The sequence below is a fragment of the Prionailurus bengalensis genome, chromosome C1 (assembly GCF_016509475.1).
Source record: "Prionailurus bengalensis isolate Pbe53 chromosome C1, Fcat_Pben_1.1_paternal_pri, whole genome shotgun sequence".
Classification (NCBI taxonomy): Eukaryota; Metazoa; Chordata; class Mammalia; order Carnivora; family Felidae; genus Prionailurus; species Prionailurus bengalensis.
Window position 1 is genome coordinate 145,306,702 of NC_057345.1, and position 14,616 is coordinate 145,321,317.

The 14,616-nt window shown below is 34.8% G+C and overlaps 1 protein-coding gene across 3 annotated transcripts in view; it reads left to right on the top strand.

Annotated features, from left to right (window-relative positions):
• Positions 1 to 14,616, top strand: part of GALNT13 (polypeptide N-acetylgalactosaminyltransferase 13) — a 550,480-nt gene that overhangs the window by 487,640 nt on the left and 48,224 nt on the right. For all 3 annotated transcript variants that reach the window (XM_043576749.1, XM_043576748.1, XM_043576751.1), the window contains exon 11: positions 10,640 to 10,738. In XM_043576749.1, coding sequence (XP_043432684.1) covers positions 10,640 to 10,738 — 99 coding nt within the window. The remainder of the gene's footprint in view (positions 1 to 10,639; positions 10,739 to 14,616) is intronic.

Consider the following 14,616-nt stretch of genomic DNA (forward strand, 5'->3'; position numbering starts at 1 on the left):
AATGTGCAAAGATTCATGTGTAATAACAGTGAATGTATGACTTTCTAAGTGTCATTCTAGTTAATAGTCCTGTGCCTCAGGGTGGTGTTGTTTTTAATTCTTGTTGGCTTTTATTGGGGGGAGGTTGTTGCCATTGTTTTTCAAATATGCAATATTTCCACGTAAGTACTAATGTTACAGTGATTTATATTTAATACATAAAAAAATGAGTGCTTTTTAAACTAGAACACTGTTTGCATGCTACTTATTATGATCTAATGCTACTGAAGATCATCAATATTTAATACTTTCTTTCATTTCTTTACTGAAAAGTTTAACAATTGTGAACTTGACAATACCCTAAGAAGAAGGGCATATTTCCATTCTTGTAGTAGAGTGTTTCTCTGGCTGCAGTCAGTGGACCCAGCTAATGAGTAAATATGGATTACTTTTTCTAAAATGAGGTATCACCAGGGCATATAACAAAACAGATAAGAGTAAGGAGACTTTTTTGAAATTCTCTGGGGCCACCAGAGTGACTCCTGAGAAAGGGCTCTAAAACAGAACCTAGATATTTACTTCTGTGATAAAAATCCAATTTTATGGGGTGCCTGGGTGGCTCAGTCGGTTGACCGTCCCACTTCGGCTCAGGTCATGATCTTGCCGCTCGAGGGTTTGGGCCCCACGTGGGGCTATGTTCTGACAGCTCAGAGCCTGGAGCTTACTTTGAGTTCTGTGTCTCTGGCTCTCTCTGTCCCTCCCCCGCTCATTCTCTGTCTCTCTCTCAAAAATAAACATTAAAAATTTTCTCTTTAAATCCAATCTTATGGTTTTCTGTGCTACATCAAGGAAACCTAATCAACTGACTTGCTAAAAAACTAAAAATATAGTGTGGGTAAATTCCTTTGTACAACCTACTGATTTTGAATTGGCTGTCTTCTGTGATAGATCAGTTGGCCGTATTTTAATGTACAGAAATGGGTTGAAAGAGAGAGATTGCACCTTTCTGGGTTTTTGAAACATATCGAGAAAAGGCAGCATGTTGAACTGAAAAAATCCCAGACCTTGGAGGCAGAGGAAGGTTTAAATCCTGAAGTCATAGCTTACTACTCAAATGGCACTAGGTATCCTCTCTGCTGCCTGTTAGCATTGTGAAGACAATCATAAAGGGCTATAGTGATGATTGAAGATATAAAGCATCTAGCATAATGCCTTGCAAGGAGTAGTAGAGCAGCATCAGTAGTAACAGTTATTGTAATTATTATAGCTACCATTTACTGATGTCTCATTTAGTCAAACACTACGCTAGATGCCTTATAACAATTCCATGTATATTTAAAAAGTATTTAATTGCTTATTAAAAAATCTCAACTCCATGACTTGGGATTTATTATTATCCCCGTTTAAAATGGAAACTGACATATAGAAGTTTTATGTGATTCACCTATAGGTCATTGAGCTACCTATTAAAGTCAGGATTCAAATACATGTTAGTCTGACATTAAAGCTTGCTTTTTCTTATAATTAGAAAGACAAAATAGCTTGTATTACTACAGTTTATTCAAAGTGCTTTCATTAAATAAGAGGTGGAGTTGGAATCTATATGTTACATGCTAAGGATGCAAAGTCAAATAAGTGAAACCCTTTACTCTTAACCCATTCTACCAAAATGGGGGCAGGAGATATGGCAAAAAAAAAAAAAAAACACAAATAGTTAAGAAATCCCAAGAAATAAAAGATGCCCTATATGAAGTACATAGGCATGCTATGAAGTGCTGCTTCAAAATCTCCCAAAATTCAAAAATCTATGAGATATAATAAGTTTTAAACTTGGATAGTGGGATATTAATGTGCTGTAGTTTTCCACTTTAAAACAAGCCTTAAAGAGATGCAATCTAGCATCTGTTTCCATGGAAACAGAAGGACAATTTTACCAAGCACTACTTCCCAATTCAATTTTGCATAGTCATGTATACATAATTTAAGATGGACATTTTGATAATGAGTTTGGGATCAACTGTTAATGGACAACAGACATTTACTTAAAGCTTTTTCTTTCTTACCTCCTGCCATTAACCATTTTTGGAAGAAAGTAAAAAGCTGTCTTTCCTTATACAAGAAGGTTATTTTTTTTTTCAAGTAGTGGGAGCCTCAGAGTGGTTTCAGATATCTAAGCTACTTATCAAGACAACAAATGATTTCTTTGTAATATGTATATTTCTCATAGGTGCTCATCACTTAATTTAAAATGAAATTGGTAGCATTTAACAATTTTAAGTTTCCTTAAACTTCAATGTTGTTCAAAGCCTGTTATTTAATATCACAGTGTACTGGTGAATATAAATGCTTCCCTGTCAATTTTTTCTTTATAACATTTTTAGCTGTTTTGGAAGATGCAAATGTGATATTCAGTTTCTCATTATCCTGTATCATCACCAAAATTATCATTAGGAAAATTATTGATATCAGTGTCTTAATTTCTTATGTTTGAATCTTACTCAGGTAATTGAAATATTACTTTATCCAGCCCATGAATTACATACAATTCCCAATGGGAAGTTAAAAGCTGTGCAATTGTTTTGAACTAAAACCTTTAAATAGCTTAATGAAGCATGTGCCTTTTAGGCTCAGGAAGCATATCATAATGGAGTAAGGAAGTTGAGTTCTTCATAGCATTAAATTCTTTCTTAACTAGCCCTTTAGCTTATGGAGATTTAGAATGTCAGTTTCTGATCTTGTAAATATAAAGGCCAATTTCAGTACTATAGAATTGAAAAATAAGATTCGAAAGTCGTATGTCTCACCTCAAGTTTTTGGACCAATGACAGGCCAGCATTTTGAGGGGAAAAAATGCATTGTGAGCTATGTAGAATACAGGAGTATCAGTAGAAAGGGATTTCTGTAGCCAAGTGACTTGACTCTTGGGGCTCATAATTTACACTTGCATGTTGCTTCAGAGACGTTTAGACATTAGCCTGTGCAGTTTGGATTGCCTTCCTGACCTCACAACTTTTTTCCTTTTGTATCCTTTAACCATAGCAGCTTTGGTTAAGGGTGCTGTTGCATATTGGTACCATATTCTATAAATATTGTTAAAAAGCAAATTTGTGTAACTAAAAATAGGAAATGTGAAGCTGCTAGGCTTCAGGGATTGAGGGTTTCATTATGTGACAGCTGAACTCAGAGGCTAACATGCTTAGAGATTTACCCTCTGTTGGTAATCAGATCTATTTATAGATCCACAGCCTTCCTGACCTTTCAATAGGATAACCAGTGAGGAAGCCTCCTTTTAGATGATTTACACAAACGGGCACATTCTCTCTGCCCATCATTATGTTTCTAAAACTTTTTGGGATCCAGTAGCTAATTTTCAACCCAGGATAACTGAACATGCCTATGTACAGAAGAAAAAAATGTTGCTCCTTCATCAGATGTTAATTTGAAGGCTGTTGGGTTGTGTAACCCACCTGAGAACAAAGAGTTTATCACCTAAAAAAAAATTTTTACTTCACATTGCTGATACAATTAGAATTAGTTCTAGTCTATTACTTAAATAGATATTGGCACAAACAATCATAACAAATTATATGGCAATTAGGCATTTACTGAATTCTCTCAATATTCTTGTTGTGTGCTTTTGTTATCCACCAAAATAAATGAAATTATTTGATTTTCTATGCTCTTTACATTGAGTGTATGTGTGTGGACAGGGATAAATATGTCATATAGTCAGAATTTTAAAATTGGGGCATTTTAAACCCAGGTCTACATAAGCAGTCAGCTTGGATTTTTTAAATATATAGATTTTGCACTCATCCTTCTGATTTATGCACAATTTGGTAAAGAGAAAAATCTACTTAAATGCATATTCACTACAGCAATTATAATATGGAAACATTAACATTAAACTGGAATTCACTGCAAATGTGCCTATTTTCTTTAGAAGTAAAGAGAAACCAAAGGAGGTTGACATATGTAAAATAATGATAATGAGTAACATAATGTGCAATTGAAAGATAAGCATGTGTTGGAGTAATTAAAGCAAAAAACTATTTTAAGTTTAGATTATTATCTTTAGAATGGATTTTACATATTGGTTTCAAAATGCAAAGGTATGAGGGTGAGGGGGGAGTATATGCCTCTTTTCTAGAACTGAGAGTTCTCATTGTTGCTTGCTGTTACAATCCAGCAGAGGGAGCAAAAGCTAATGAACAAACTATGTAAGTGGTAAGAACATTACCATGGCTGCTGCTGAGTAGAAACATTTAGAAAAAGGCTTGCTGATTTCAAACACAAAAACACAAGTGGGAAAAATACTCTCAATTTTATGTCATTAAAAATTGTTTCCAAGCAATAAAAGATTATGTGTAAACAAAGGAATCTCAAAGCAGACAACAATTAAAGTTAAAACTATGTTGGCCCTATGCCACATATTCACAGATACCCCATACCATAAGCAATGAGTCAAAAGAATTTTCCAGGTCTGAGAAGTACCAGCCTGCTCTTATGTGAATACAGGTAATAAAATAGAATCGGTAAGGAATTTCTAATGAATGAAGACCATCAGTGGTTGGCTGCCTAGATTTTTCTCAGAATTAATGGCATTACCAAGTAATTGGTAATGTTTTCAGGTAATATGGTACCAGTGATGAGATCAGGGTCTTTCCTGAAGTTGACTGTTTTGCTTAAACAACATTCTTTGAGGCCCCAGGGTACACTTAGAAAGGTTCTGATTTAAAAATCACACAGGATCATCCTAAATCACATCATCTTTTGCATCTCAAAAGATAAGGTACATAGATTGAACTTTCCTGTATGCCAATACCTTATCATTTACAGTAAGAGTTGCTTGATGAGGACTGTCAGTACACATTGGTGACCATTTTTATATTTTTATGAAAAGAAAGCAGATTCCCATAGTGTTGGGTTCACTGACTTGAGAATAATCTGATGTATACTAACCTGCATGGATTTTTTTTTAATCTGGATTGTATCAGCCTAGTGACATAAACCTTTTGATATTGTCTCTATCCAGGTGCTGTCTCTGTCTCTCAATTTTTAAGTTGGCTATTGATACCCATTCTGTGTTCTATCCTTTTTGCATCCAATGTCATCCTAGCCATAGCCAGAAATGATTTACATGACCTCAGCCCAACAGTGGGACATCTAGTCTTCATGATTTAGTCCCCTAGGTCTGATCCTAGCCTGCTTTCATGTGTCTTGTTCCATATGTCTTCACCATTGTCTGAATGACCTGTTGTACCCTTTACCTCTGGTTAGCTAGAACTCAATCCTTCCTTGCTCCTTCCTCTCATCTCCTTTCTGATAAATACTGCTTGCCTATCTGGAGGTCAGGACTGGGCAATTCCCAATGTCATTATAATAGCTATCAATTCCTTATTTGGACAAATTATTTAACTTCATTGTAACTTAATATTTTCATTTATAAAATGGGGGCAATAGGTTGGTTGTAAATATTAAATTACCTGTTACACATAAGTGCTTGGAACAGCACATAGCACATACAATTATAATGATTGCTAATTATTATTATTGCAGTGGCAGTGGTATTAGTGGTGGTGGTCATCACCCCATCTCATCTCATTCTGAGAGCTGTCCTAAACCACTGACTCCTATCTGTTTCTAGTCCAGATCCCAAATCTAGCCAACTTCATCAGATTTGACTTGAGCTTCTATTTTATATCTTCTTAGCACCTGCTATATCCTCAGGGACAGGTAATATTACATGTCTAGAAACTACCAAATCATTTTGTGGAATAGTTAGAACGTTATCAAAAATAGCACAAGCATCTTTTCATGAAGTCCCCCAAATCAGTCTATTTTAGAAATCCAAAAATAAACGGTGGCAGCAGTGATGCAGTGTTTGAATCTCTTTGAGTTCTCCCATTAAAACAGAGCATCCAGGATAGCAAAACAAAAAATTGATAGAAAACACTATCAAATTAGGTGGCAGGTATTCTCACAAATCCCAAAATAGAAGTTGTCAATTTCATGACCATGTGATACTCCAATCTTTGCCGGAGGAAGCAAAGAAAGCAATGGGATGTCTGATGGAAATGAGACCCAGATAACCCCCAAAGTGCTTACAGATACTCATGAGAAATTGCCTCAGGCCACTTTGATAATAGTAGCTGAAACTGGGAGATGTGTTTCTATACAGTCCAATTTGTAAGTCAGTGAAAAGTCTCCTTTCTAACGTCTGAAAGGCTTACACACTCTGAGACTTGTGATTTCTTAAAACTCACTAGCTGAAGTTCCTTCTTAGAAGAAACTTCAAGGAATAAAGCCCAATTAAGGGGTAAGAGACAATGAGGACAAAGGAAATGGAAAATCCAGATGAAAATAGGAGAAATGAACAGAACCAGGAGATCTCAAAAAACAGAAGGCTATTATTTCAACTTTTCAGAAAAGTACAGGAACGGGAGAGCCAGACTTGTGAAGTTAGTTAGAAGTGGTCTTCTATATCAATATTCCCAGTTGGGACAGCTGGGAACATTTGCCCTTCAACTTTCCCACTGAGCACTGAGGGAATCGACTTTACTATGAAGACCTCCTTTTCTCACCACCAGCACCCAGAGTCTTCAAAATAGGTAGTCCTCCAGCTAGCAAGTACTCCACTATGTTCTGTTGATGCAAGGGGTTTCAACCCTGAATATACACTCAAGTTACGTGCAGAGCTTTAAGCTGTCTCCTGGTCCTATTCTAGACCATTTGGATCAGAATCTATGAGGGCGAGGCCAGGCAGAAGCATATTATAAAAGCTTTCCAGATGGGAACCACTGAAAAAGTTACTTTAGAAAGGAAGACTAATTATAATAGTAATGTCACCATTTAACATCAAAAACCTGCATAACTCCCTCCAAAATGGTAGTTGCTAAACTTTGCTGGACATTAGAATTACCTGGGGGGATTTTAAAACCCAAGATGGCCAAGTGATACCCTCCACCATCTAAATGGGAATGCGTGGACTTGGGAATCAGGCAACAGAAGAGTTTAAAGATTCCAGCTGATTCCCAAAAATAGAAAAGAAAGAAATGGTCTCCTGATAAAACCCTCTCTCTTAAAAGGTCAGGAGAATTGGATTCATGTAATAATAAGAACAATAATAATTAGAAGAGGATGGCCACAGTACGAATAAAGATAACAAGGAGGGGAATGATCTCTCTACAAACAATGCATGGACACCAAAGCTTTATGCCCATAGACAGGAAAAGTGTACCTAATATTTCAAAATGAAGTAAAATAAATTGTGTAATGATAAAATGTAGAAAAGAATGCTATAAACCAAACTTAGAAATACTTTTAAAATGAGTGCGTGAAATGTAGTAAAGAATTAGAAATTAAAGAATGAATTCATTTAGAAACAAAGGCTAACCTTGAAACAACACAAGTCAATAATCTCAGAAACCCCCAATAATTCCACTTTTAATAGAAGGTCACATATAGAAGAGAAGCAAGAAGATCCAAAGCAATAGGATTTTCTAATGGGAAAAATCAAAACAATAAAATAAAATGAACATTACTAACTATAATTTAAGAAAATGCTTTCCTGAAAGTAAAATTGAAACTACATGTTGAAAAGGAATGCTATGTTTCTGGAAGAGTGATCCAGAATGAATGATATTAAGATGCATAGTGGTAACTCTACTGAACTTTAAAGAAAAGAAAAAGATCAGTTTGGCATTCAAGCAAATAGACATTTGTAAAAAAAAGAAGGCAAATAAAACAAGATTATCATTAGATTTTTCAAAAGCAACTATTTACGCTGGAAGTAAATTGCATAACATTTTAAAGATACTCAAGGAAACAGATTGTGAGCCAAGGATTTCAGATATACCAAATTGATTTTCAAATATAAAGGCCATATATATATTTATCAACATGCAAGAACTCAGAAAATCGTTTCCAGTAAAGGGAAACATCATTTGTCCATTTGCTCAGGCAAAACCTTGGAATGCTTCCTGTCTTTTTTTCCTCTCATAGCTCATATCCAATTCAGTCACAAATCTTATTTGGGTCTGTCTTAAAAACATCCCCAGTTTGACCTATCCACCTCTATCGCTATCCTATTTCAAGCAGCCACCATCTCTAGCCGGCATGACCACAAGACTCCCCTTACGTGTTTCTCTGCCTCTACTCCTTACTCCCTCTAATCTGTTCTCGCAGCAGAGAAAGCTATAAATAGGTCATCTTCAGGCTTAAACACTTAATGATTTCTTACTTTATTTAGCGTTGGATACCTCTCTCCTCTGCCCCTTGTTCACTGCACCCTGGCCACATTGCTAAGCTTGTTGTTTGACTCAGTTTTTCTCAGCTGCAGAGAGCATACATTTGCTGTTCCCTCTTTCTGGAATACTTCTCCACACATGGAAATATGGTTATTCTCTCACTTTACTAAGGTATATCTTCCAGTATCATTTTCTCAGAGTGGCCTTCCTAGTCCCCTATCTAAAATAGTACTCCTTCCATCACTTTCTCTACCCTTCCTGTGTTCTTCATAGAAATTATTGAGCTTCTGATACACTACAAATGTATTTGTGCATTAAACTCTTCTCTAAAATATAAGCTTCATGGTGGAGAGGACTATGTTTATTTCGTTCACTTCAGTAGCCTCAGCACCTTCAATGGTGTTTACATGAAGTATACATACTCTCAATAATATTTGTTGGATAAATGCATTCAAAAGAGGAGTTACAGACCAAGCTTATAGGTCTATAAGCTATAGGTTAATAATTACTGGGGACAAAATACTTTGGAAGCATCCTTAAGTTCTGTGCTTAGTTTGTCAAAAAGTAGGATGATATGCATCCTCATATGTCCCTTTAAAATGCTACTGTCAGAGTATGTACAGGTCTGAATATGGCTTCAAATCTTCTTTTGTCCATCAAAAAGACAAAATTTTATAAATGACAGAATCTATTCAAGTATCATGAATCTAGCAGAGGTCCTCTGAATCAGATTGCATAGCTTACATGTAAAGGTGAATTAATCATTTTGTGACAATTTATTCCTCTAGGGGTTATAGTATTATACTACTCTGTACTTTTTAAGAATAATATAGCATTTTATTATTTCTCAAGAAGTCTGCCTTTTATGAAATGTTAATAAAGTCAGATATAAAGAATTATAAGCTTTTATGTCATGTGTTGATTAGGTCATATGCAACATAGGCAGCCTGATAAACATCATCTATCAATTGTTACCATTCTCAATTCTGTCAAGCTACAGGTCCTGAAACCTTAATCTTCGCTTATAGTCTCAGTATCCTTCAGTGCCTGAACCAACCTATATCAGATTAAGAGTGTATTTCAGCCCTAAACCTACCAGTGTGGAACTTGAACATGATTTTGCTTCTTGAAGTTTACATCCTTTCTCTTTAACATTCATGGTGTGTTCTGATCTTTCTAATGTGTTGCAGCTCAGGTTCTTGATGAAAGGATCTATAATCTTGCTCTAAATCTCAATGCATTGACACTTCTGCTCAGCTCTTTCAACCTTTGCAAAGTATGAATTCCAATCCCCACTATTCTCAATTGCTGACTGGGGCCTTAAAGCAAATCACACCACTTTTCCCAATTCCAGGAACCATTACTTGCCCTTTGCATTCTGCATCAGACAAAAAAGTGATTCCTATAAACCTCATCTATCCTTTTTAGAAGTTTGTGATCTTATTCATTTGCCAATATGAAGAAAGAAATATGTACCTAAAGCATAGATGACTAATTATATGTATGCAAATAATGTATAAGTGAATAGTAAGATATGCAGGTTCTAGTAAGAGTCACATCTAAGAACTTTTCAGAAGCAGAGTGGACAAGTATAAATACATACTTGTAGTTTAGACTAAGGGAAAAATTAAAAACATTCCCATTCCATTTATTAGAAATGACTTTTTAATTATTCGATCGTGCTTGATTTAGTAATTTTAGCATCTTTAAACTCAATGATTGGCTTTTGTAATTACATGTGTCCCAAAGACAAATTGACATTATGTTAATTATGGAACTAATGCAGTATTTGAGTTTAAACCAAGAATCTTATGCTTGCACTTGGCAATTTAATCTTGTTTTTGAGGCATTTTTAATATGAAATCACCATTTAGCTTTATAATAGCTCTTCTTAGGTCAACTCTTTTCCATTAAGTTTGGCGTTAGGTATGAAAAAAGATGAATGGATATGTTTTAGTTACAGAAATAAACAATAATTAATCTTTATTAACATATGATGGAATATCTAGTAATAAAGCAATCTAAGACACATAAATTTGATATTTAACCAATTTGTTTCAATTCCTTTGCATATGGTACCACAGGAGTTCAAGAATAGACTATGGATTTTTGAGTGGAATTTGGCAACTGCCCTAATTTTAAAAGGATTTGGGAATGAATAATTTGTAATATGTAGATATTTCCCCATTCTCTGATACTATGCTATAAACAAGGAGTGCCTCTTGATTATATGCTAATGACAATGCCATTGCTGTTCAAGTTTACTTAAGTAGGAGTTTAGACAGAAAAAGACAAATATTTTGTGTTCTTCTTGGAGAAATTTCCTTGCAAACATGTAGCATCTTATTATCAATATACAATTTGATAACACCAGGAAGATTTTCTGACATGTTTTTGTATGTTTCCTTTAGATAAGAAATGTTGAAACCAACCAGTGTTTAGACAACATGGGCCGCAAGGAAAATGAAAAAGTGGGTATATTCAACTGTCATGGTATGGGAGGAAATCAGGTAAACTCTTTTTTTTTATCAGCTTCATCTTTGGGGGAGAATATTGCTGTGAAGCAATCATAGTAAAATCAGGACTCACATGCCAATAAAAATAAAGTCTTAGCTTAAGAAATTAATGGGCATTCAAATCAAGAACTAATTTGCCTATTACCCTAAGTATCTTAAGAAAGCACTACAGAATTTAATAGGGCAGCATTTTCAATGATCCCAATTAATGAAGATAGCCAAATATTTTAGACCTATCTCAATTTACCATGTATGGGCAAATGAGGACCACATTTTATTCTGTTATTAACTGAATAGTATGAAATAACCCCTCAACTATGATGCTTTCCCAATGGTGCTTATTCTAAATTGTTTTTGTATATGTTTATGTATATCGTGTTTTCGATGAATTTCTGGGATTCAGTAAAATTTTTAAATGCATGAGTAAGCACATCTGTTACATTTTTGCTTTGGGTGTCTGAAGATGCTCTTTGGACCAGGTAAAAATGTAGTATTTAAACAAAATTGATGCTTGATTAAAAGTCCAAGACAGTTTTGTTTTTGTTTTTTGTTTTTTGTTTTTGCGTGTTGCAGTCCAATTATTAGAGTCCTGTCAGACTATAACAAGGTTTCTTGTATGCTCTTTAAATGTTGAAAAGTGGCTCTGCAAGGTGGGCATGTGGAGGCTGCTTAGCTGTGAGTCTTCAGATGGGGCAGCCCTGCTGTTGTGGCCATTTTGAGAAACAGAATTTGGAATTTGTAGAGATTTGTAATAGAGTTTGAAGTAGCTAATCCTCAGTAGACAAGTTGTCTACAAAAGTTGAGGAGATATACACCAGTGAGTTCTTTGTTTAGTACATTAGAGTAAAATTAGGAAACAAAAGTTATTCTGTCCAGCACATCATGGTTACAGAGGTAATGCAGTTGAATGTGTCAAGAATCTACAGAGAAAAAGCAATAGCCATGTTGAGTTTTGACACTATACTTCAAATAGGACCTGTGTGATTCAATGGAGAACGTTAAAAAAGGAATTTTTTAAAAACCAAAAAAAAAAATATTTATTAAAATCCTAATTGTCCAAAATTTCAAGGTAAGCAGGAAAATATTTAAACCATAGTCTCTAAATTAAAGCATGGAAAAGTAACTTTATGAAACAAAATAGGAACAACAATATAGGCAGAACAATGGCAAAGCACTCACAAATAGTTCAGCTTGTATATTGATTCACCGTGAATGTGAGAGGCCTCTACTACCAAAACCAATGTAATCCTAATTAATTCAGCTGGAAATGGAAAAGTTGAACTGTTAGAGGACTAACTGTGCAGTGTTTAATTTTTTCCCAAATGACAGAAATTTGAAAGTAGTCAACTCTTAACATTTGTTTGGGTCCTCAGTGACTTTGTCAAGAAACCAAAAACTTTCTATCTTTGCATTCTTCTATCCATAAAGTTACCTTTAATCATTGGCTGGTCACATGAGGGCTGCTGAAACTCCAGATATCATGTCCACTTTCAAGGCAGGAAGAAATAGGGGTAGAGAAGAGCTGCAGTAACCATGATTGTCCTTTTATTAGGAAAAACAAGACTCCCTAAAGGCTTTACATACCTCCCTATAAGTCTTTTTGGCCAGAAATGTGTTACTTGAATACCTCTAGCACAACAACACTGAATATTTTACTACACTTACATGTGACTACTCCATACAGTTCATTTACCATGGATACTGAGTGGACACGTAGAAGTGTCTCCCATACTGTGTTTCAGCAGCTTATGAAAAAAGGTCAACTGATCATCTGGACCATGATGATCTATAGAATTCCAAAAAGCCACACTATTTACGACATCCTTCTGATTCCAATGCAGATGAAAATGAAGGAGGAAGATAACCTAGATGATTTATCCTAAGTTTTTTTTTAATGTTTTTTTTATTTATTTTTGACAGAGCATGAGCGGGGGAGGGGCAGAGAGCGGGAGACACAGAATCCGAAGTAGGCTCCAGGCTCTGAGCTATCAGCACAGAGCCTAACGCAGGGCTCAAGCTCATGGACTGCAACATCATGACCGGAGCCGAAGTCAGATGCTCAACCGACTGAGCCACCCAGGCACCCCAATCCTCCTAAAGTTTTTTAAGTTGCCATAGTATTAAAAAGGATAACTAGTCATATATCTGTATTTTTCTAAATGACACAAAACACCTGGATCATAAATGTTAAAAATTACATTATTCATGTATAAGTGTTCAAATATGCAGGAATAAGCTACCCCACTCTACCATAATCTTCTTGTTGGCAGGGACTAGGTCTTACTCCTGTCTTCATCTCCAGCCATTGGCTGAGTGCCTGGGATATGGCAGGTACCTAACAACTATGTAGACGTTGCCAAAAAATGTTGCTATTGTCATAGTAACCAAAAGTATCTAAAGACACCAATCTTAGGGATTCATTAATAAAGTGAACAACCAATAAGCAAAAAGCCCATACCCACACGTATTCTAATGTTTCTATATTACCAACTTAATGGCAAGACAGAAGTTAAAACCAGTATTTTTCCATCTACATAAATTCAGGTCTACAAATACACACAGAAAAAAGTCTATATAGGAGCCCTTTGTGTTATAACATGAACAATGGATATGACTAAATATTTACCCAGACAGGAATGTTTAAAGAAATCACAGTGCATCTATAATATAGAATACTAAATAGCCACTGGAGTAAGAGAGGTCTATATTTATTATCATGGAACATTGAAAAGAAGGGAAGAAATTTGGAATATGACTTACTTTGATTTTATTTATGAAAAATATATATGAACATTTTTCTCAAAGTATCTATAATACCTATATTTATATAAATGTAATATAATCTGTTAAGAATGCTTAGAAATCTGTCTGGAATATAATTACCTCTGCTGAGACCAATGAATTGGAATGGGAAATTTTACTTTTTACCCTATTTTTCTGTATATATCTTTTGTTTTCATAATTAAAATGGAGAAAATTGAACTATTGAGTATAAAAGAGTATCATTTTAGAGCCTTGCTCTGATCTGGTTAATTGGGTCATTTATGGTAAATTAGTTAATATTTTTTAGCTTTACTATTTTATTTACAAAGTGAATAAAAGACTTTTGCCCTTTTTTTTCCTCTACAGATTAGTAACATTCGCATAACTAATACTAGCTTGGCATATTCTAGACACTCATTACATATATTGGTCTATTGCCATAATTCTCTTATTTCCATTTTGTTCTCAATTGTTTCTCTTTTCTCTATAAGAAAAAATAAAGTGTTCATTCAGTGGCTAATGCCAGAGGCAAGATAAAATGTACAACACTTTCAATGGTATTATTAAGCTTAATAAAATTAACTGCCTCTTGTTTTAATGTATATTATGAAAAAATTAAACCATCACATAAATACCCTATTATGATTTATATTTTGATGGAACTCAATATTTCTTGGATGATTAATACTAGTTAGTCTATATTTAGGAACATGTTTACACTTTTGACTTTAAAAAAGAACAGATTTTAGGATTTTATTCTCAGAGCTACCTTCCCTGTTTTTTATTGTTATTCTCTTATGTTACCATGGAAGCAGTATCTATTTTTATGGTTATTTGGTTTAACAATTTTAAAAGTAGCCCCAACCCATATAAAATATTCAAATTTCTCACTCTTGCTTTGCACAAAATTCATAACAAATGTTAACATTTTTTTAGCATTTCCACTCAGTTGCATTTTTTTTTATTTTTAAGTTTATTTCCTTTGAAAGAGAGAATGAGAGGTAGGGACAGAGAGAGAGGAAGGCTCCAAACTGACAGCCCAGAGCCCCATGAAAGGCTCAAACTCATGAACTGTGAGATCATGACCTAAGCTGAAATCAAGGGTCACT